The following is a 24373-nucleotide window of genomic DNA, read 5'->3' as shown; positions in this document are numbered from 1 at the left end:
CCTGTCCTAGAAGCATGTCCACGCCCCTCAGTCCAGATCTAGAGAGAACAGCCCAGACGTTACGGGACTCACCCGAGGATTCAGGCTGGTGAAAGACAGGTAGGACCAAGAAATGAACCTGATGGTCTTTCTCCGAAGCCCTTTTATTCTTACGTTCATCGTTCTGGCCTCTGTGCTACATTATCTCATCGAATCTTCACTGGCAGGTAGGTACTTCGTTACAGATGAGAAGTTGGAGTTTCGACAAGTCAAGTGATATTCTGCAGGACGAGTAGCTGGCATCTTCTGGAGACAGGACATATGCCCAGATCTCTCAGCTCCAGGACCCACTCCTGGGTGCTTATGGAAATGGTCAAAGATGGACGTCAGGAGTGATAAAAACGAATTAAACCGAACTAATTAGGGAAGCACATAGACAGGATTAGAAAACAAACAAAAATATGTTTCTCTTCCCCCTTTTTTTTGTCCATTGGGCTAATTAGCTCTGAAACCAAGCTGGAAACCTCATTGGTGTGTATTGTATTGCCCTAATTTTAAAATCTTTGTTACTTTGTAACAATTCAGCTCTTTCCCAGGGTTGGTGAAATTTAAGTTCCTTCCACAAGAATGCAACTTTAACTTTTCCATCTCGGAAGCCTGCGGACTGCGATGGAAAGTTTATTTATGCTGTGATTCTCCAATTCGTAGCTGCCTCCTAAGCCACGAGGAAAATGTATATCAAATCGGGTGGATGAGGCTGGACTTGGGAATGTTCGACTCCATTGGAAACATTTTACTCAGACCCGAGCAGAAGGTGGACGTTGTGTAGAAGGACACGTGGCAGGGCGGCCGGCTGGCGGTCTGTGAGCAGTGTCGCCCAGGAGGGATCACACAGACTCTGTGCGGGTGTCCTCAGGCCTCTCCTTCCCTGAGCTGCTGGGGACAGGGCGGACCATCACCCACTGTGAGTTGGGCCAACAGCGGACTCTTCCGGGGTGTTTCAGCTCTCCTTGCTCCTGCAGAAGAAGGCACGTGATGAAGCGTAAATGGGTAAAGAAGAGATGTATTGGGGAATGAGGGGCGTTTCCTGGGGTGTCAGGCCCACCCACGTTGTATGCATCCAACAGGCCGCGCCACGCAAGTACCAGCCGGGTTCAGTATAGCCCAGAGTCCCGACTCAGCCCTGCTCGTAGAGTCCGTGTCCCTGGATCTGGAACTTGCCCCAGAGACAGGCCTGTGAAGCCTGGTTGGGGTCCCCTGCCACAACGTGGTGGCCCAGATGGATGAACTCAGAGGTGCCGGACACGGTGTTGCCAAACAGGCCGCGCCGTGGAGAAACACGAGCCTCCTTTTGGAGAACACGTGTGGTGGGCATCGTTCGTCCCTCGGGCCCAGGTCAGGACTGGCGCCCCCTTCCTCCACCAGATGGCCAAGACCATCCCTTCTGTATGAGCAAATGAGAACGGGCCTTTCCCATGGCCGGCCTAGCTCCGTGATGCTCTCGCCACCCCCCGGTGTCCACAGTCACAGATCTGAGACGTCCACCTCATTCCAGTCCAGTTAAATTACAGATGATGATCACACTGTCCCTCCTGAGCCGGTGACGGGCCTGCCCAGGTCTTGGGTTCCTGCTACAGTGTGGGTACCCAGTGCTGGGCCCAGGCAGATGGAGGGGACGGGCTGACGGTCAGCCCAGGCGGGTCAGGCAGGGTGAGGGAGGAGTTGCAGCGAGGCCCTGGGTGCCCTGCGGGTTTAGTGGAGTGCGAGACTACGCTGGATTCAGGGGTCTCGGAGTCATGACGGCCTGCAGGGCTGAGTACTCAGACTTCCTGGCATCCTGTCGTGTGGCTCCCCAGTAACCCCTAAGAGAGGTCGTGTCCTTGATCCTTTACAAAAGGAGAAACCAAGGCACAGAGGGGGCAGTCAGGAGCCCCAGGAAGGCACGCTGGCATGTGGAGACCGTGGCATGTGGGCTAGGTGTTCGGGTCAGAGCTGCAGCTGAGGCCCGGATGAGGGCTCAGCAATGGACGTGGAGCACACGTCCCCGTCGGGACCGTGACGCCCAGCAGACGCCTGTCACCGCAGTGGAGGAAAAAGGCCTGAGCTGGTGTGACGAGTCATGCTGTCCTTCTGAAGGACTGCCGTGGCCGAATGCAGTGCCCACCCAGACCCCAGCAGCTTTCCCCGAGCCCCGTGTACCTGCAGGCCTGTGCGGGGCCACCGTCTGAGGCCACCTTCCACGCTCGGGCTGGGCTCTTCTTCACCCTAAGTCATTCACATACTTGCAGTCAAACCCTGGTTCCTGATCAGAAGCCGCGCGACCTTGGGTTCGTGAGCGGCGGTGTGCACAGTGGTTTCAAGCCCAGACTCTTGAGCAGATGGTACTGGCCTGGTTCTCACGTCCCCACTTCTTAGCTCTAACCTTGGGGTCATTCCTGTGCCCGCTCTCTACCTCAGTCTCCCCATCTGTAAACTGGGGACAGTCAGTGAGGTCATCTATCCAGAGGCAGGTGACACGGTGCCCACGGTCACCACTACCGCTGCTGCTAGCGTCAGGAGCGCCAGAGAGTCTCTATGGCAAAGAGGATTCAGGTGCTTGAGCGCCATTTACGTAGTGAGGGGCAGACATTCGGCAGGAAGCGTTGCCCCTGAAAATATAAGATGGGATTTAAAAATCAAACTTCTTTTTTCCCAGACTTTTTTCACTACCCTTCCCCAGTTGCATTTACTCTCATCCTCCAAAGAACCGTCAGATGTAGAAATTGGGTTTTTGAGTCCAGTATGCCTGTATCCGATCCCAGCTCTGCCACTTCCGAGCTGTGTGAGTTACTGGGGTTGCTGGGTGTCTCCTCCCCTGCTTAGTTTTCTTTCTCCGAAACAGAGACCGTAAAACCTACCTCGAATGACAATTGAAGAAGAAATTGAGAGAGGCGGACGAAGCCCTTACCAGGGAGCTGGGCACACGGCGAGGGTGACCGCGGTGGTTGCTGTGAAACTCACAAATGCTTACGTCATGGAAGACCATCTCCAGGAACACAGTGCGTGGAGCACACAGGTTTTAGGCCTGTGGAATGTGTCCGTGCAGGCAGGGCAAGATGGGCCAAAGCCAGCACTCGTCAAGCATGAATGGCACAGGTTAAGATCTCATGCAGATAAATTCAGATTTAGGAAAGAAACCCTTTGAGCACTAGCTCCAGGACTGACTTTCTGGGGAGAGATGCAAGACTGCGGGTATTTCCAGCCCTCAACTTTTAAAAGAATGATGAGATTGACAGGCATCCACGCGCTGAGCCGCAACCGGGAGAGAAGAGCTGGGGGCGGAGGCAGCGTGGAAGGTTCTGGAGCCTGCCAGTCCAAGTCTCCCCATCCCCACCCCAGGCTCTGAGCAGAGGAAGGGCCCTGGGCCCCATGTCCCTGTGATTAGGAGAGCAGGGGACCTCTGAAAAGTGCTGAATGTAAGTTAGAATGAGTAACAAATGGAAGCATGTAGAGCAACCAGGTAAATGACAACAGGGGCCTCCAGGTTTGCTCTTTCTAAACCGAAAGCTTGGGCCTCAAGCTTTCCCGGGGTGCCTGGGCCTGAGCAGTTGCCAGAAAACATGTTAACACATCCGCCTTCTGCCTCCTGAGAGGTTTTCAGTTTGGGATCCAATCATTTATTTTTTTCAGGAGTTTTATTTTAGACACTCTCCTTAATTTCAGGGAACCACGTGGCCCCCTATGGTTCCGGAAGCACCAGCTTTGGTGCTGCCTGGCTCTCCGGCTGCCCTCCCGCCTGTGTCTAATGTGTTTGGAAAATCAGAACTTCCTTTGTGTTTCCTGAGGATCTTCCTGTGATAACATTTAGCAGTAAACAGTCCTAACTCGGTGACCTCCTCTGGGGTCTTGCTTCTTCACAAAATTAATTCTACTCTTGTCCTAAATTAAACCACAGTACGACACCTCCGTTGGACTCTGGGCTAAACAAAGATATTCACCAAGTTGAGAGCTTGCAAAAATATTTACCCAAGAACCATGACCTGTGTGTGTTTATAAAGACCAAAAAATAACGTTTTCTTTTTGTTAAAAATGAACAGCTCAAGTGGAAGAGGGCATTTCTTTTAACTTATTACTTTTTTGCCATAGGTCTTGGCTCTGCACGGTCCTGGAGCAAATCCTTCACATTTATCTTTTCTTACAAAAATGGGAGGAAAAATCGAAAACGGATAAAATCTGACTTTCAGTATTGTGGTGGGTTTGGGGCTGAAATCTTAAACGTGTGTCGTTTTCATCATAATTGGGCAAAATATCTAAACCACATGCTTATTTAATATATGCTTTGAAAGCAGAAATATTGAAGTATTTTACAAAATGTGGGACTCTTCAGAATTAGCATAAAAGCCTGGGGCTGTGTTTGACCAAGCCTGGCGTAATCTCGAAGGGTGTATGTAGATAGTGGGGGACCTGGGGAGGGGGCAGAATAGCAAACACATTCCATCTCGGTTTCCAACTTAGATGAATTGATAGTGGCTACCTGGAGAACTGGGCTAGGAAGGATTCTGAGGCTCCCTCAGGCCCTTTGGGGTCAGTGATGAAGGTCCTCCCTGGCAAAAGAAAGGGAGGGACAGCCTTTGTCATCCCAGTCAGTCCCTGCTGGCGCCTCCTTGGACCACAGAGCTGAGACCAGCAGGGTGAAGTGGGCAGCTCAGCCCCAATTAGTAGATGGCAGAGTGGGAAAGGCCCCAAAAGCGGGAGTGAGGACCCCAAAAATGGGAGCCCAAGACCCCAAGGACACGAAGAAAAGAGAATGTGGAGATTCAGGCAGAAACGGAGAGAAACCCATTGCAAATACTCGTTAAGGAGGAAAAGCCCCTTGACCGGTGGTCTGAGTTGCTGTATCATCAGGGTGCTGTGCTGTACCCTAAAACAAAAGTCCCAGTTCTGCGGCAACAGAAGTCACAGGTGGAGACGACAGCGATTTCCCTGCGAGCCTTGGCTATTTGATGGTCAGATCATTTTTAAATGGTGACCATCTAGAAGCCTCTGGGCTTGGTGGACCCTTTGGCCACCTCTGCCAGTGGGCACATGGCCCCTCCGTGCTGGACACTGTCATCTCTGCACCATTTAAATAACAGGTTTTCATCATGTTTGTCATTAAATGTGTCGGGAAGGACACTTAGCCTCGTGGACAGAAATAGGCATCCGGGTCTGGGTTCCAGGTTTGCAGGGGAGCCCGGGAACGCGGACCCAGATTCCTCATCCCGCCAACGAAGAAAGTGGGATGAGTGACCTCTGCAGACACTTTGGGTTCTTGTAAATTCAGAAGAGAAACAAATCTCAGCCTCCCCGTACACAGTACACCTGCATCTCGCAGGCATTTTTGAGCCGTTGTGCATCAAATGGGCACAAGGGTCCGGATCCTTGGCCTTTGCAGAAGTACAGCGCAATGGTTCTGGTCCCAGATCTCCTGCCCCTCAAGACAGAGGTATGCATCTGTCCGTCTTCCTACCCTTCCACCCGCTCCCCCAAAAGGCATCCTTGTCAGATGTCTGCTGTTGAAAGCAACCTCAAATGTAAATGAGTTACAGCTGTGTTTAGCCCTTTAACCCTTTGCCTGCTAGGATTCCGCAAAAATAATTGATGACTGATTGGCCCATTAACCTTTAAAAAAAAAAAAAGTTTGACAGCCCGGACTTGTGTAATGAGGAGGGATTCCTTGTGAAATCAGTCTGGTGGCTGAGTTGCTTGCCCCTAAGGAGGCGAAATTAGCCCCACGGGGCCTCGTCTGCATAGAAACTGGACGCAATTAGTGTAATATCCGGTGTTATTAATGTCGTTTGGAATAATTGGGCAGGTTGATTTCGACAGGTTCATGGTGCTAAAATACTATTATAGTGGACCTTTCCACAGCTAACCGTTAAACACGGAAAACTGTTTAAATCCCTATGAGCCCAATCACAGAACTTTATTAAACCACTAAGCCCTGGAATGCCACACTGGGAAACAACACGGTTCTTTTCTTTTCGGGCTCTGGGTGTGGCAGGCTTTGATTTTTTTATGATGGGGGGAATCTGGGGGATTGAATGTTGATGATCACCTGTGTATCTAAAACTAAGAAACCTCCTGTAACATAGATGTCATCAGGAGTTTCTACAGCCTGAATTCTATTTTTACGGAATGAATTACATATAAGCTGCTGTACTTGTCACAAAGAGTCGGTTTGTGTCAGTGAACCGAAACCACTTGAAACGTAGCCACTGTTCGTCCTCACCTTCTGAGCTCTCATTCTTCACATTTTAAGTGAGGGTAACATTGGAGAGTAATGCTCCGTCTGTCTTTCTGACTGATTGGCCCCCCACTGCCAATTATTATTTTTATCATTTTTTTATCTAGTTGCTGATACTAAAATAGCATCACAGTGTCACTTCAGAATGTGATGGGATCCTTCTGGTCCACTGGTGGTTTGAATAGGGCTGTATCGTCTGATAGAAATTCTTGTTTGAACGTGAGGAGGAGCTTATGTTGTGACTGTTCTGTCCACACAGAGGAAGGGGTGATATTTAGGTCCCCAGATGTACTGTTTACTTAATGAGTGTTCATGGTCAGTGCCATGATACAGAAATATAAGCCAGGATTAAATCTAGAGATTTGCCAGGTGTTGATTCAAGAAGATGACCAGGCAGCAGCTTGGAGGCTCCCATCAGGGCTAGATCTTTTCTCCACTGGATTAGTTAGAACTGGATTTGGAAGTGACAGAAATATAAAGGGATTTAGGTAAAAAAAAAAAAAAAAAAAAAAGGAGGGAGAATGGATTCATTTATCCAATCCAACTGTAGGACAGGCAGCTGGGCTGGCTGCAGGGACCCAGGAACCTGGCAGGTATCGGGTCCATCCCATCCCTGCTTCTCTCTGCTGGTCAGCAGTGTTCTCACGTGTCCACGGATAGTGGCCTAGATAGCAGAGGCTTCCCTTCCCGTGGATAACTTGTGAGCTGTGTCTTGTTCAGTCCAAGATAAGAGGAAGGAGGCTCTGCGACCCCAGCTCAGATAAGAAAACCTGGAGTAGGACATTTGGGTGACGTGCCCCCCACTAGGACAGATCAGTGGCCAAGAGCCTCCCATGCTCTGATTGTCCTGGTGTAGCTGGGACCGTTCTTCCTTCCCGTGCAGACCAATCACTGGCCACAGAGCCAGATACGCAGGAAGATGGAAGCTGGAATGTCCCCAGCTTAGACTGCCACATCCATGGCATCATGTCCCCTAGCATTCTCCAGACGTGACCAGTTAAAAAGAAATATGACACTAGCGACAAGCTGGTTAGGGGTTTCTGGGGAAATTACCTTTAAAAGACCCTGGCAGCTTGCTCTTCTGACATCAGGAGTGAGGGAAAATAACAGAAAAGGTCACTGGGAAGTGGGGAGACCCATCCATCTCCTGCTGGACACCCTAGGAGAACTTTTTTTTTTTACTGTTTTATTTTTGAGAAACAAAGCACTGCTGGCCACCTCGAGAGAGGAAAATAATCAGACTGAATGAGACGATGCCTGTGACGGCCTTAGCATTTTTCCTGACACGAACTTGGTATTATTCTTTTTTATATTTATTATTCCAGGCAGTAGATTCATTACAAAGAAACAAGTAGTCCTTCATGGAGGTCATATGTAACATGATTAAAAATGCAACTTCTCTATAGTCCTTGGTTTTTTGTTTTTTTTTTTTTGATCTTAGGAGGCAGAGGAAAGTCATAAGGCAGGTATAATTTAGTTCTGAAACTCTAACTGTATCTGTAAGTGTTAACACATTACCCTCCCTCCAAAAGAAAAAAAAAAAAAGCCACGTACAGACAGTACCCTGGGAAACACACGAAAACTTAAGCATCAGCTGGATTTCATTGATGCTGGTGGTATAGAGTGATTACAACTAAACTCCATGCCCAGATTTTAATCCCTTACTCAGGAAACGGGGAATCCTAGCTAACCGGCTTCTTATAAAGACATCTTCACCGGGGCCTGAAATCCAAAGGAAGGCTTGGAGTAGCACCCCTGTGGGGCTGCCTCTGTACTGAAACGGTGTTAGGGGGCGGTTCCATCCCCTCCTCCCTGCCTTCTCCATGGTGAGCTGGGCCCCCGTCCTCCAGGTAGCCCTGATGTTCGCATCCACAGTTCAGCAAGGAGCCCCTCAGTGTGGCGCACCTGGGAGAGGCCAGCCCAGGAACAGAGGCACCATCAGAGGCCTTTCTGTTTGAGAGCTGTTGCCAGACCCTGTGTGGACAAGACTGGAGAGGAGTGTCCCCTGCCTCTCCAGGGCTAGGCCAAGCCCTTCGGTTAAAACAATAAATATTTCGCAAAAGAACGCTTGGTCAGTGTTTCACTGCATAGTGAGCTGCTACAGCGTGAAGAGCCTTGACCACAAGTCCTGACACGTACCTGAGTACATGTGCACGCTTCAAAGCCCTCAGAAGCAGACAACTCGTACACAGACGGTCACGGCCATCACCGCTTATTGATGCAGCTGACTTGGTCACCGAAGTATTGGGACCGTAGGTTCTGATTCCCCTCTTCATTGTTCGTATAATTGTGTGCCTTTCCAGACTGACAGTCACCCCACTGGCCTACCCCCTCCAAAAGGAAACTGTCTCAGATGAAGCACGTGTGGAGCGCTTGCACCATTGGTTCTTAATCAGGATGTGAAACGTGGCTGTGCTTTCCAGGGTCATCCAGTTGTGTTCACGGGGCTCACCGTTCCAATCCCAACCTTTTCTCATGAGCTGCTCTCCACCAGGCTGGGGGCACGGGATGTCCTGCATCTTTTTGATCTTTTGAGCCTTCCTGGTGTTTCGTTATTGTTAGTGAATCAGCCAGGGTTTCGTCTTCCAGAGACAAGCATGAAACCTCTCTGGCCACTCCCAAGCTTGGGTTAATCTATCACGTCGAATGCAGTGTGGAGTCTTCTCTTTACCACCTGTTACCAGAGACTGCAGGTTCCGAGTCATCCTCTGTGTTGCTACTTTTAGGGAATTATTTGCCTTACTCACATTTCTTTGCATCTCTCTTTCCCTACCTCACAGATGGAGAGAAATGAATTTATAAACCTATATTTTAAACGTGATTTCTGTTAGATCCTCATGTACAGAAATGCAATTAACGTTTCATTATACTGGTCTTAAATCTTGCCCATTTACTAACTGCCACTCTTATTTCTTGACATTTGTAGATTCCTTGGGGTTTCCTATGTAAGCAATCTTGTAATCTGTGAATGACAGTTTGGTGTCTTTTATCTTTCCAGTCTCCGGATCTGTCACTTCCCTGTTTTGTTTCACTGCACCGGCCAGCAGGGCTGAACAGGGGCTGGTACCGTGAACATTTTGGCCTTGAGAGCCCTTGACCTGGTGTGAAATGATTGCTTCTAACATTTCATCCTTAAGAATAATGGTTGGGCTTCCCTGGTGGCGCAGTGGTTGAGGGTCCGCCTGCCGATGCAGGGGACACGGGTTCATGCCCCGGTCCGGGAAGATCCCACATGCCGTGGAGCGGCTGGGCCCGTGAGCCATGGCCGCTGAGCCTGCGCGTCCGGAGCCTGTGCTCCGCAACGGGAGAGGCCACAGCAGTGAGAGGCCCGCGTACCGCAAAAAAAAAAAAAAAAAAGAATAACGGTTCTGTGGGTTTGGATACGTACTCTTTTCCACGGAAAGAGGATTCCCTTCTATTCCTAGTTTGATAAAAGATTTTAATCATATTTTTAATTAAATTTTCCTTCTTCTTTGTCAGGGAGTTATACATTCTACTTCTTTTCTCATAGAGGTTAACCCTGGTATTTTCTCATGTGTGCCTAGTTTACCAAAGTCTAAAGTTAGTTCTTAACTCCCCTGTGGAACAATGCAAAGTCCTAGGGCATTTTAACTCCAGGGTCCCCATGTCCACTCTCATTTCTCTAGTATTTTGCACCTTCCCCAAATTAGACGTGATAAGAAAAGTAGTATTTGATATAATTTTTATTTAGGTGTATTTCCATATTTATCCATTTGCTCCCTAACCCATCTGGTTCAAACCTTTGTAGAATCTTCTGAAGTGTGTCTTTTACCAGTTCCTCTAGGGAGGGGCTCTTGATTCTTTCAGTTTTTTATATGAAAATATCCTTATTCCACTCTGGTCCTTGAAAGAGAGATTTCCTGTCTCCGTGTGTCGGTTGCATCCCAGGTGCCCTTCTCCTTTCCCCCTTCGGGGACCGAGACCATCTCGTTCAGCCCCTTCCCTGAGCTGTCCCGGGTCCGCTCCAGGTGACGCCCTGCTTGGCCCCTTACGCGGGGTGGGCCTGCGCTCCACGCCTGCTTTTCCACAGCCCCATGATGCACCCCTGTCCCAGGAGCTTTTAACAGCTACAGGGAGAGTCACAGAGCTTTGAGAAGCTGACGGGGGCCGTGGACCCTCTTGTTGGAGAAACGTTACCCCCCGTGAGCCTGGGCGCGCTGATAGGAGAGTCCCTGACCTTCCTTCACGTGCTGTTGAGAACAGGTTCCACAGATTGAGGCCCAGCCCGCCAGCAGGTTGAATTCTAAAAGAGCAGCGATGCTGATGTCACCGAGAACACGATACTGTTGTTATCAGGGTACATAAAGATTTCATGAAAAGGTGGCAAGGCCCTGTGTCTGTGGCAGTCGGTGTTGGAGCAGCTCCTCAGACCTGGGTGTGCTCGACAAAGACACAAGCATCCTGTCCCCACCTGCCCAGATCAGTGGGGTCAGGTGGGAGGGGCTCTCAGCCACAGTAGTGGGAGCTGCTTCTCTTCTGAGACGAAAGGGGAGGAGGAGAGGGCGTCTGGAGATGACTGCAGTTGCTTCGGAGACTGAGGGAGCATCCTTGTCTCCCAGTGAGGCAGGGCCTTGAGAAGGGGCGGGGCCAACCCGGCAGCACGGAGCCTTGCAGAGGTCAGGGGCCATGAGGAGTGCTGGGGACACAGGCTAGAGGACCCAAGAGTGTGGAAGGGGGAGGTTTGTGCAGATGCGAGCAAGCCGAGTGTGGGTGGCAGGGGTAATTGACGAACGCAGAGGTCAGCTGGGCGGGCAGCAGGGTATTCACGCTATTAGGAACACGTGCTCGCCAGGGGCTCGCGATGTAGCTGGCTCAGCAGCAAGCGATGGGGAACTACCGATCACGTGAGACATGCTGGTGCCTGAAAGTCCAGCTCCACACGCCTTCACGGTTACCTGTGGCTGGCTACGCTGTCTGCACGTGGCCCCTGCTCTGCCTTTCATTCCGTGGCAGAGGCCGGAGGTTAGATCAGAACAGGGGACGCACACCAGCGCTCACGGAGGGTGTTGGGCGTGGGCCTGAGCTAGTGCACGTCATTTAGCCAGTGGAAAACACAGCAAAGGAGGCAGCTTTCCCCTCCCATTTTAAGGGTGAGGAAATGAACCCAGCACGGGTTGAGAACTTGTCCAGACTCCAGCATGCCAAGTGGCGGAGCAGGATTTAAACGTAAGGACCCCCCTTCCTGGGACACAGTGGCCCCTTCAAATCGCCTGGAATTTCACTCGCTCCTCCAGACTAAAACCTTCCCCGCTGTAGCTGGTCTTCTGCCCTAAAAGGACAGACGTCCTCAGGCCTCCCTCTTTGCCGGGGTGTATCTGTGGATTGGCACACAGGTGCTTATGAAGAAATTAAATTGTATCCTGAGATGAGCAGTGTTCACTTGATTTTCATCCCCCTGTCAATTTCAGCAGCCGGCCACGAATTACAATATTACGACCCTAAGTTGCTTCATCTGTGCCCAGCACAGAGACACTGACATCACACGCTGATTTTCATTTTTCCTCATCCCCTGAGCGTTGATTGAAACCTAGCTAAGCCACGCTGGCTTTAGGAACCAAATCTGGAGTGTTGGGAGGTCTGCAGATTCAGATCTCCGCTGCGGGGCGGCCGGTCCTGTGTGTGCCGCGGCCCCATGCAGGCGCGATTGAACCCAAAGGCACTTTCATGACCGAGGGCTGGCGGAGGGGCCATGATCTCATGAAAGCTAAACTCTTCATCCCCACCACTCTGTGTTTCAGAACAAGAAGAAAACTTTGAGTTTATCATTGTGTCCCTCACTGGCCAGACGTGGCACTTTGAAGCCACCACCTACGAGGAGCGAGACGCGTGGGTCCAGGCCATCGAGAGTCAGATCCTCGCCAGCTTACAGTCGTGCGAGAGCAGCAAGAATAAGGTAAAACCCGGAGCAGCCTGCCGCCCCCCCCCCAAGGCCCCACCACCAAAATCAAGAGCGCTGATCCTGAAACGGAAATGGGTGGGGGAGGGGAGAGCATCGGGTGAGACGCGCAATTGGCAAGACTCTTAAATGTTTCTGAGCAGAATGCAAAATAATTGCAAAGATAAAAAGGAATTGTGTCGATATGTGTCCTGTATCATAGATTAGTAGCCTAGCTTAACCACGTTCGGATGGCAGAATATCCCAGTTTAAATCTTTGCTCTCTCGGCTCATCCCAAATGTAAAGTATTGACCTTTTATTGGAGATCGTAGAATCTTTTGGACCCTTGTGGCTTCTTTGTTCACACTGATTTTTGCTTTAGGCTGAATACCCTCAGGAAAAGAAGTGCAGACTTAAGAGGAGGCACTGTTCCGTTCTCATAAATGTCTCAAATTCAAATCCACCTCGAGTTAGAAAACTGACCCTTAGTACAGGCTTCGATGAAAAGCGCATGCACATATATGAGCATATGCAAAGAGCTTAGGGAAGATAAAATGTCCATTTTCTAAATTCTGTTGATAAAGCCTGATATGGGGTTTATTCAATTAGAGTTCATTCTTTTGCATTTGTTTAGCCAGGAAAAGCAGACTTTAACCTGCATTTTCTGAATTACTGCCCAATGATATTCCTTATACAAAGGTCATTTTTCTCATTTCCCTTTTCCCAGCAGAGATTCCTTCACAAATCATTATTTTAATGCTTGGATATTTTTAACCCCTTCTCTGGGACACTTTAAAGTCTCGGAGAGCATTTTGAGTTTTCAAACTGTGAACAACCAGAAGCCAGGAGAAAGAACATTGCCTCCCAACCTGCAATTTCGTTTGTAACCATTTAAAGACATTTCTGCCAATGATTTATGTTCCACTTTGTCATTAAGAAGGGAGTCTGTCTTTCAAAAAGATGGAGTGTCTTATTTTATTACCCTCTTTAACCAGGGTAAACCAGACCACAGTCATTATTATTATAATGTAATTTGCCTCTCTTTTTTAAAGATGTTTTATACCCACAGTGAGGAGAATCAGGGCCTTTCATTTCTGAGCACCTTGGCTTTATTGAGTCACGGCTGCAGATGCGGCTTCTGAAGCAAACTCGGGATGCTTCCGCATCTCCTGTCGATGGGGACTGAGGACACCTGTCACCCACAAAGCTCAGGAACTCGGCTTCAGAACAGGCGTTGGGAGGGCACGTGTGGCTGAACAGACAAACGCATCTCCAAATTTTGCATAAAATCACAGTATCTCAAGTCAGACCCTGAATATATGCCAGGTCATCGGATTCAGGAGGGTGGGGGACGGCACGCGCCTTTTCTGTTTCACACCCTTGCCAGATGCCTCCCAGCTCTCTGTGAAAACAGACAGCGTCACCTCGGCCTGATGCGAGCACCAGCCTTACAGTGCTGCCCCTTTTCTCTCGATAGACATGTGCCATCAGAGGCCAGCGTTCCCCATGAGAGAAGGACTCACTGAGCACTTTGGGCGCTTGGTGAACAGGTGTGACGGTGCACAGCATGGAAATAATAGCCACAAGGAACAGCTGCAGGGGAAAACACAGCCTCAGCTGAGAATGGGCTGTAAGGTGTTCTAGCTGTCCGTGGATAATTCAGAATTGAGAGCAATAGTAGATATACATACATATGCCCTAGAGATTATAGAGGTAGACAGAAGACACATCTCTGTACGTGCACACACACACTCCAGATGCCAGTAGAAATTGTTAAACACACTTCGAATACTTGGGCATCTAACCAAAGGGAATAAAACCGCAATGATGCATTATGCTAATCAGACAGTGGCAATTAATAAATTACAGTTTACGATTAAGTAGTAAGCAATTGTTTCACAGCAAACAATTTGACATAAGATGGTTCCACTTGTGAATAATTTTTACATGAAAATCAAGCTTATTCTAAGTGTCCTCTGGGATTTATTTGGCATTAGCCATTATATTAAATGGATGCGTCATAAGCCTTAAAACCATGTACGTCTTTTTACCTGGTCCTCCTGTTTTGAAGAATTCATCCTTAGTCAGTAATCACGAATTTGTGCAAAGAGTTAGCAGTAAGCTATTTCACAGCACTGCTGATAGCAGACAGAAGTTGGAAACAGTCTAAATGTCCATCAAGGAAAACAATGTAACTAAGTCTTCATAAGTGGAATATTATGCAGCCATTTAAAATGATGCCAGAGTTGCTCTGACCCTTTTCCTGAGGAGTCTTGGTGCTGAAAGACTGAAAATCAGTAACATAGGTAATAGCTACCTTCCAAAATCAAATTTAAACATATAGAAAAACAAAACTTCTGAATATCTATCACATCAGAAATAAATAAAATGAAATAATGCCAGGGACTATGTGATGCCATTGAGAGGTGACACTATGTCGTTAGGCTAAAAAGGCAGATTCCAAAGCAACGTACCCCACACTGGCTTTTTTTTTTAAAGCACGTCTATCTGTATACATGTGCTTTTTTAAAAAAGGCCAGAAGAATAGATATCACAATGTTAATAAAACTTAACCATGATAGTTTATAATTTTTGTGCTCCTCTTTTCCCCTCTTTGTGTTTTTCTAACTTGCTTAGAGAAGACAAGTAAGTGTACGTTGAAGCATGAACACCCCCAGCCACACACACGTGTGGTCTCCTGACGAGGAATCACGAGATGTGTCTTAGGGCATGAGTCTCTCATCTGACGCATCCTAATAGGTAGTGCCGGTCCGTTCTCCGCCCGCTAGGCTCCATCCTAAAGACGTCTAACGAGGAGTCCCTTGTTGACGTTGCCCTCGGGTTATGTTCGCTCGCCATCTGTTTGGTGTTTCCCAGGCTTTATTAGCAGGTATATACCTTTTTCTCGGAGTTCTCATATCTTGGGTTTGTATGTCTCCCTGTATGCCAGTCCCGACTGACCAGCCAGAGTGAGGCCATGGCCTTGCAGTCGATACGGAACATCCGAGGGAACTCCCACTGCGTGGACTGCGAGACCCAAAGTAAGTGTGAGCCAGGACGGGGTGGGGCTTGGCCCTCGGCAGAGGGAGATGGGGTGGTCCGACGCAGCGTGCATTGCAGCAAACCCACATCTGTCATCTGGCGTGTCAGGTTTATAACATGATTTAATGGCTTTTAAGGAACTGAAATATTTTTGTTTGGACTTATATTTTAACACAGTGCCCTTCACACAAATGCCTCTCTGATGGCACTGTAATTCTTTTTTGTTTGTTTGATTTTTTTAAATTTTATTAAAGTGTAGTTGATTTACAACGTTGTGTTAATTTCTGCTGTACAGAAAAGTGATTCAGCTGGACCCGTGTGTATTCTTCTTCGTGTTCTTTTCCATTCTGGTTCATCACAAGTCTTGTTTATGCCCCAGGCATTCCCATGAGCCACAGTCACACCACAGATGCTGTAGGGATTAGGCCACCTGCCCAGATTCTGTGCCGGATCCAGAAACCAACCTTTGGCTTCATCAACGATCATACGTTTGTTTGCTTTTTCCATAAACATAGAGTACAGTTGGTTAAATCCTGCCCAGAGACTTCTGGGCTTTGTTTTCTTTATTTCAAAATCATATGTTCTAGATTTTGGTATCAAATGGTCTCTTTTTATTTTATCTTGAATTCGCTACACACCAAAAGCATTTGATTGAACTGACAGACTTCATAATTATGCTTTGTGCCTTGGAGCAACCCAGTTTTCCTCCGTGCTTTCCGTTGTCCAGGGAGTAATGCCACGTTCCCTTTGAGAAAGTCCTTTTGTAGTTCGTGTCCTTGAAGTTAAGGACTGACTGCTCATTCTTCACCTTCCAGCCCTGGCACAGTGCTGGGCCCATTCAGTAAAGTTTTTCCAATCATATATTTTTGCTGTTGTTAGAGTCCAGTTGAAACAAAATAAAAGGGTGTAAGGTGGCCCTGGCATCCCGAGCCTGAAGCCCAGTGGGCGAGGCCTGGACCCAGTGGCCCCGAGGCCCGGGGCCACGGAGCAAGGCCGTTAGGGGCACACAGCAACTCAGAGCACACCTTGTGCAGGAAATGGGCGGGACTGGAGCAGGTGGGGAGGGGGTCATTGTGAGTCAGGGAAGCAGCAGGACGCACAACTGAATGGCTCTGGTTTGTTCAGGGAAAGAGCAGCTGCTGCTCAGGTAGGAAGCTGGCCAGGTAGGATTTGTGTGACCTAACAGGAAGAACTCAGGATTGTCACAGATAAAAGGGGAGAGACCACTGGTTGGCAGGTCAGGTAAGGGCAGGACGGCAAGGCCATGTCTGAGGCCTCCGGGTGAAAGAAGGGGTCTCCTCTTCAGGTATCTTGAGGGACTTCTTTTTTTTTTTTAGTTTGTTTTTTAATTTATTTACTGTTGGTTGTGTTGGGTCTTCATTGCGCACGGGCTTTCTCTGGTTGCAGCGAGCCGGGGCTACTCTTCGTTGCGGTGCGCGGGCTTCTCATTACGTTGGCTTCTCTTGCTGCGGAGCACGAGCTCTAGGCGCGTGGGCTTCAGTAGTTGTGGCTCTTGGGCTCTAGAGCGCAGGCTCAGTAGTTGTGGCTCAGAGGCTTAGTTGCTCCGCGGCATGTGGGATCTTCCCAGACCAGGGATGGAACCTGTGTCCCCTGCATCGGCAGGCGGATTCTTAACCATTACGCCACCAGGGAAGCTCTTGAGGGACTTTAAAGCATCTTCTTTTGTTTGAATTTTTAAATGTTACTTTCAGTATGTTGTCATGACATGAAGTTAGAAGAGAGAAGTCGTTATTTGAAGTGTGTTTTTATCAGGAAGTTTCAAAGTAACATCTTTAAAAGCACAAAATCGGAGACGTATCGGAACCTCCATTAGGAGAAACGTCTGCAGTGGTTTCCACCATCATCTACAGGATTGTTTTAACGGGAAGATTCCGTGGCTCCTGAGCTTTGCGGTGTGTGGCCAATTGGAGGTCGGGAGAACATTCTGAGAGCCGGGTTGGGCGGGCGAGTGCCCAGGTGGGGAGGGCAGGTGGAAGAGGGAGGTTGGGGGAGGCTCCGGGGCCAGTTTGTTTAGAATGAGGCCACCTGAGTAGGAATCCAGGGACAAAGGGTGACAAATCTGGAGAGAAAAGAGGTCTTAAACTCCCATTCCTTAAACACATTATCTGTCAGGTCTGTGCCCAGTCCCACCATGCACTGTCTCTTTCCATTCTTGTGACTGTAATAGTTGTTGCTACAGTGTGTCCCACTTACAGGGTGACATGAAGAGTCTGAAGGGTCAGGTTATATGCCCCAGGTCATCATAAGAGCCAGCTGTGTAGCAGGATTCAAATCAAGCCTTTGGCTGCCCTGCTGTGTTTTCTCAGAGGACAAGGGGAAGGTCGAGGGGCTGAGGTCAAGGACATGAGAGATGACACACTGGCAAAGGTGTCTGTTTTTTATGTGTTATTATTATTATTATTAGGGGCATCTGTTTCCTCTTCCCAACCAGACGGTCTCTGAGGTCACAGACCCCTCTTCTCGTGTGCCCCCCACCATGGTCTCTATCACCACCTTCCTGCCTTTGTATTAGATATTAAGTGAATCACTGGCTGATTTCTGCTGAATGAGCATAAGGCCACTCCTGGTCATTTGCCATTTCCAGAGTGATTCCAAATAAATATGATGTCAGCTACCTGGTTTTTTGTTGACTCTTCAAGTGCACCTGCGGTAAATGTTGATTATTCTTGGATGATGTAAGCCGTATTTGCTTCTGTCAGTGGTGAAAGCCATTGACTGTCAAGGTCAGCCCCGTCTTTGCAAATCAGCTGGTGATTCTAGCATGGAGCCAGCCCTGGGTCCAAATCCACAGTCTTCTGACTGTGTCAGCCAGTTTCACACAGGGACTGATCCCACTCAGGGGTCCCAATGCTGTTCTCTGGACTCATTCAGTGCCCTTGGTGCAGTGTCACAGCCCAAAGCCCATCACCGTTTATTCCGAGAATCAGGGTCGATCATCCTGGGAAGTAACCTAACCAAAGGACCATGTCCGCCATCTTGCCAGCAGTGAAGGATGGAGAAACGGGAGTTGCTTTGGTGGTTGCCCTTAAATAAGATCCCTGAAAAGCACACTTCTTCATTGTGGTGTGCCTTTCTTTCATCTTTGAAATTTGCAAATGTGCGCATCATGTCGCTAAAAACTTTGCTGTGCCCGTGGTTGCAGAGGTGGTCACGGGGGACCTGGTAGCTTTGGGAATGGCCCAGCTGTCCCTCAGCACACCTTCCCTTTCCCACTGTCAGCTGCCGTCCACAGTAGGCGGCAAGTCATGCCTGATTTCGTTTCCACGTGTGTCCGCCTGCTCAAGGGGAGTGCCGCTGCGGAAGTATCCAAAAGTGCGTCTTTCTATCCAAACCCGTGCTTTCCGTTGTTTCCAAGGCTTTGGTTAAAGCCAGTTGTTTGAAAGTTGCCGCCAACATGTCAGATCTTTTGAGATGCCTGAGACAGTTCCAAGTACCGGCCAGGGAGCATTTTCAAGCCATGTGATTCTAGGGAGGGACTGTTGCATGGGAAGGCCGATTGGCCGTTTTGTTCCTGAGACCTAAGGACAGTTGGGATGAGTGATGACGGTCTGATTGCATATGGCGCCCTTTTTCTCTTCCCACAGATCCCAACTGGGCCAGTTTGAACTTGGGAGCCCTCATGTGCATTGAGTGCTCAGGGATCCACCGGAATCTTGGCACCCACCTTTCTCGAGTCCGATCTCTGGACCTTGATGACTGGCCCATTGAGCTTATCAAGGTGATGTCGTCCATTGGGAATGAGCTGGCCAACAGCATCTGGGAGGAGAGCACCCAGGGGCGGACGAAGCCCTCGCTGGACTCCACAAGGTAGGGACGTGGGAAGGCATGTGGTTATGGGGCATTCTGCAGGCAGTTCAACAACCAGAAATGACCTTAATGACAGCCACCACTGGAACTGCCCCAGCAACCAGTGGGAAGCTGATTACCCCAGACAGAAACATCTGTATTAAAAATTGCTCTTCCGCAGACACGGGTAATTCAGACTCCTTAATTTTTTACTCTTGTTTTTACACTTTGGGGATTCCTCTTCCTCTCTTAGAAATGTATTAAGCTTCTAACCTTATGAATATATCACTTTAATTAATATACTTCTAATAGGCATAAGCTAGGCTGTTAACACTAATTATGAATTTTGGATTCTTTAATTTTGTTATTCTTATGTCTTTGATAAGCATCTACTCCATTGGTTCCCCTCTCCCGCCGACCCCCACTAAGTGAGTTTATAGTAACCAAATATATTTTATTTTCTGAAATATGTTTCTAACACATTTAATCAACCAAGTGTGGCATAACTTAATGGTGGCCCCTCATTAATGTTAATTGTTACCCAGTGTAAAAAACGCATTTATTTTGAGTCCATTCCGTTTCTCATTTTTCATTGACAGCAATTATAAGCCATTTCTTAGTACACATGCATATTTAATGTACCTAAGGGTGGTAAAATGGCGCGTTTTCTGAGAAAGCCTCTTTCACGGAGGCAGGATGGACCGTCCTGTCTCCACGGCTGTTCGGGGAGCTGGGGGGCATCCCAGCATCTGGAGCAGGGGCACGGGATGGGCTCAGCCTTCACTTCTCAGGTGTGTGCAGAGGTGAGGGGGGAGAAGAGGTCTCCCAGCATCAGCACGGATCTGTTTTGCTGGTGGTCAGACAACAAGGAAACCCAGGTGTCCGTCTGTGGTCGGGCCACATGCGAGGGGTAAGAAGTTGGTTTCTACCGCCAATAACGTGGAAAACCTGTGGGCTTCATTTCATCAACACTAAAAAATGAATTTGTGGTGCCCCCTTCGGTTCACTTGAGAGAATGAAGCTGGTGTCATTAACCCTGCCCTTCCTTTTAGGTGCTCTGTGGGGAGGGGACGGGGGTGGGCAAGAAATGTGTACAAAGTACATCTGTTTAAAATCGAGCAGGTTGGCGCTGTGAGCTCTTTATATATAAGTTATGCTGTGTAGTATACACACAGGCAGCTGTCTTACAGACTGAAGAAATGATACACTTCTACAGTTTTTTAATTTTGATTTAACACTAATATAGAAATCCGCAGGGTTGTCCACTAGGAGCATTCTTAAAAGATTAATTCATGTTCTAATGTCTATTTTTTCATACATATAGTTTCCTTGGAGGGTATTTAGATCTGAAAAAGAAAAATGATTGGAAATCGGATTGAGTTTAACGTGTGAATGAATGCAGAAAACATTAAAATAAGTTGGGAAAAAATTAACTTTATACATTTTACTGTTTGTGTGTAAACGGAGCAGTTATACTATTTTTAATACATGGATTAGAAAAGTTTGGTTGTTTTTCCATCTATCACAATTAGAAACCATTTAGAATGATTACAAACAAAGACGTAGGTTAATTTTTTAACTGGGAAATATTATATAATAATTTCATCCTCATAAGTGAAGATGGTGTATGTAAGGGTATTTTATCCTTCTAACTTGTACATTTGAATTAACCTCTTGAGTATGTAACTTCCTCTTCTGTGTAGTGTTATACACGTCGTATCTTTACATTTTAGAGACATTTGAGTCTTTCTTTCTCACAAGTGGAGTCACTGCTGTGAAATCCCTACAGTGAGGTGATGTGGTTACGTCGTATTTCCAGTGGTAACTTGGGGGTTTCTAAGTTCTGTCCATCTTTAAGAAGATAAACATGTTTGAGAATTGAATATACCTTTGTGCTTTAGTAATTCTCCCAGGGAGTTTTATTTTTAATTAAATTCAGCAGATATTCATTGAGTACTTCCTCATAGAAAAGAAGTGATTGCTAGGTGACGACCGTAAGTGTGCAGTGATTGGTGAATGTTCTCAGGGCCAGGCGAGGATGCCAGGACTCGGTGGCGTTCACAGACTGGAGGGATTTGCGTTGCTCCAGGAGGTCCAGGAGAAATGTCATCTGAGCTGACTTTAAAGTGTGCTGTGATCTCCAGGCCTAGGGGCGTGGGGAGTGTGTGTGCTGGAGGATGGGAGGGACCTACACACAAACAGGAACGTGGAAGCCTCAGGGCCCATGGGGAGCTGGACCCTTGAGCACAGTGAGAAGTGGGGAAGGGAAGGCCATAATAGAGCAAAGGCCTGGTGAGCCGGGCTAGTGTTTTAACAGCGACTCTCGCGGTTGGGCAGAGGGTGGGTTGTTGGATCTCTTTCTGTGTTCATATATGTTCCGCCTGTTCTCAGGAACACTAGAGGCAGCCAGCAGCATCCTAGGAAAGGATGGAGACAGGCAAGGTCAGTTGGAAGACTGTGGTCCTGGTGGAACGTGGGCAAAGCCTCAGATACACTCAGAGACCGCTCAGTGTAATTGTAAAAGAGGCCAGATCCCCAGCTCCTTCACTACCTCCTGCAGTTTCCTCAAACAGAATCAAAATCCCAAAGTTTGGGCTGGAATGTCCACATGGAATTCAGTCTGCGGTGTGAGAATGGATATCTAGTCTGGTTCCTGCCTCTCCAAGACGAGGAAAGACACGCCCTCCCACCCACCCTGCCTCGCTCTCTCTGCAGGACCTGTGATCACTAGCACAAAAAAAGCTGGACGGTTCTCTAATGTGGCCCTCAGGTAATACTAAAAAGAAATATTTTAATAAAATTTTATCTCTGTCTGAGGAAAAGCCAAGTGCAATATATCCAGTCTGATTCTTTGAAAAAGGGCCCAGCTGTTTTCCCGAGAAGCTCCATCCATTCTGTCTTGTTCAGAAGATTCATTCTGACAGTGGAATATAATTAGAAATGTGCCATGCCTCCCCCAGCGCGCGCGCGCGCGCGCGCGCGCACACACACACTCACACACTCACAGACAGACACACACTCACACACAGACTCAGACACACACACACGAACACACACACTCACACACAGACTCAGACACACACACACACTCTCACACACACACACACACACAGACAGACACACACACACACACACACACACACACACACACACACAGACTCAGGACCATGGAGAAGTAGAACACGACAGACCCTTCTCCAAAGAAACAACTGAAGCCATCTCGCATTGGTGTCACCCAGACGGGCTCCTCTGACCAGCCGTCTGCCCTACTGCTTGCTGGACCTTCACCCCTGATTAGGGCAGCTTTGGACGGCACGTAATTGGTTCCAGCGATTCTCAGCTGCCCTGAGAACTGCCGTTCAAACTTGAACAGCTTTGAGATCAATCGAAGCTGACGGCGGCAAAGCAGTATTGACTTCCCATTCCTAAACCGGGGAATCATTAGTCAAGAAAAGCATCTTTTAATTACTCCCAGGAAGAAAAAAAAAAATCTTTTTGGATGGATTCTGCAACAACTGCTATTTTTTTTTCCAGTGCCTTCGATATGAAATTTATTGTCTCAGGAGGGGAGAGGATGCCCTTCATCCCCCTCTGTAATGGAGGTTTAATTTGGAGAAAGGAGCAGGTAGAGAAGATCGATGCTGTAACAATTAACTACCTCTGGGGTGGAATCAGAATCCCCCTCTAATTGCTATTGATACCATTTAAGCACACACTTAAAATATTGATTGTAAATGGGGCTGCTGGACTAGGAGAGAAGTAACAGAATGAACTAGGTGTTAGGGCCTTAAGGAGGGGCAGTTTGCTGTCGGCAGGACGGTCAGCATGTGAGTTGGTGTGTTGCATCTTAGAGTACGTTGTCCTGTGGAGTTGGACGCGGGGCCTGGAGCCACCAGGCAGGGCTCTGGTTCCGGTGTCAGGACACAGCTCGGAGGTAGAGATGTTAAAACAGTCACGTGCATATTTCCGGAGTGCGTGAACGAATGGGTGAAGGAGAGAAAGAGGAAACTGGTCAGCTTGGAATACATGTGTCGGGGGGGCTTTGCATCCTCAGGGCCTCAGAACTCCCCCATGTGTTTGCGAGTGAAATTCCCAGCACACGGTGAAGCCGTCTCAAACAGACCTCTCCGTGCATCCTCTCACGCTCGGCCACGCACTGGTGTTTTCGGGGCCGGTCTGCATCACTTAAGGCAGGTCCTGCTTGATTCTCATCCCCCTTTTCACTTAGAAGCTTTTTCGATTGACTGCAGGGAAAATAATTTCCCACCAGGACCGATCGGAGCTCTCTGGAACCGCCTTCCTCCTGGCAGAAGCCGCACTCAGCTGGGCTGTGCGGCTTTCTCTCTTCATCTTCCACCTTTGTGTCTCCGAGTCGAGGGCTTTGGCCCGGGAGAGACCAGGGACCAGTTGCTATTTGCATTTCAGGGCAGGTGTCCTGTTTACAAGGTGGTTTGGGGCCTGCCGGTTTGGTCTAGGAAATCAAAGGAACCTGGAAGTAGAGAGCTGTGTTCTCAATTCCATGAAAGAGCCCTCGGGAGAAGCTCTAGGCCCAACTGAAATCACCCCGTCACCTCTTTGATCCCACATGGAAGGGGACCGAGTTGGCTGATTTAGCGTACGTTCCCTTCCCTCTCTTAGCATCCTTTCTCTGGGTTTCGTTATTTGTCAGTTCACCTGCGCCCCTAAACTCCCCTCTTGTGTTTAACCTCTAAAAAGATGTCACTTCAGGAGGAAGATTGGGGGCCGGACGTCAGAAATCCGCGTGGGAGAGACGGGCTGCTCACTTCCAGGCGGAGCGAGTCTGCCCAGTGATCCAAGTTCCGTGTGCTTTTCATTTCCGAACGCCACTTTCATCTTATTTATGCACATGGAGATATTGATAAAGGGGAAATGTATCCAAACTGAAAATAATTGGATCCCCACCGCTAACTCTGAGATATTAAAAGCAGCACCACTTGGCCACGTCTCTGTCTCGTTAGGTTTGATCATAAGATCACAATATAGTAATCTCAGGCTCAAATTTCTGGCATAAAGATGCACTGATCCAAATGCGGCCTCGGGGAACATGAGGGCCCACGCGGTCCCAGGATTGTCTCATCTTATTATTTTTCAACAGTTCTTGGCCCTGCTGAGGTCAGTGTTTTGTCTCTTTTGAGTGTTCCTCTATGCTTGACACCTTTTCCTATTTTCTTTCCTTAAAAAAAAAGAAAAATGGGCAGGGGGAGAAATGGGGGGGGGGAAGGACTTTGCAGTGATGACCAGAACCCATCTGCAGTTGGGTGGCATCTGCTCCCCACATGTCACTTCCCTCATTAACAAGCAATTGAATTAATTAAATGCTACTCAGAACACGCATAACAAGCTACCGGCAGTGTCCAAATTA

General features: G+C 48.3%; 1 protein-coding gene across 9 annotated transcripts in view; it reads left to right on the top strand.

Moving 5' to 3' along the window:
* The window catches only part of AGAP1 (ArfGAP with GTPase domain, ankyrin repeat and PH domain 1), a 555073-nt gene that overhangs the window by 475321 nt on the left and 55379 nt on the right, over window positions 1-24373 (top strand). For all 9 annotated transcript variants that reach the window (XM_060151780.1, XM_060151784.1, XM_060151782.1 and 6 more), the window contains 3 exons: window positions 12004-12158; window positions 15092-15182; window positions 18789-19011. In XM_060151780.1, the coding sequence (XP_060007763.1) occupies window positions 12004-12158; window positions 15092-15182; window positions 18789-19011 (469 nt within the window). The remainder of the gene's footprint in view (window positions 1-12003; window positions 12159-15091; window positions 15183-18788; window positions 19012-24373) is intronic.

This window comes from Lagenorhynchus albirostris, chromosome 6 (genome assembly GCF_949774975.1).
Source record: "Lagenorhynchus albirostris chromosome 6, mLagAlb1.1, whole genome shotgun sequence".
NCBI lineage: Eukaryota > Metazoa > Chordata > Mammalia > Artiodactyla > Delphinidae > Lagenorhynchus > Lagenorhynchus albirostris.
This window is presented reverse-complemented; position numbering and strand designations above follow the sequence as displayed.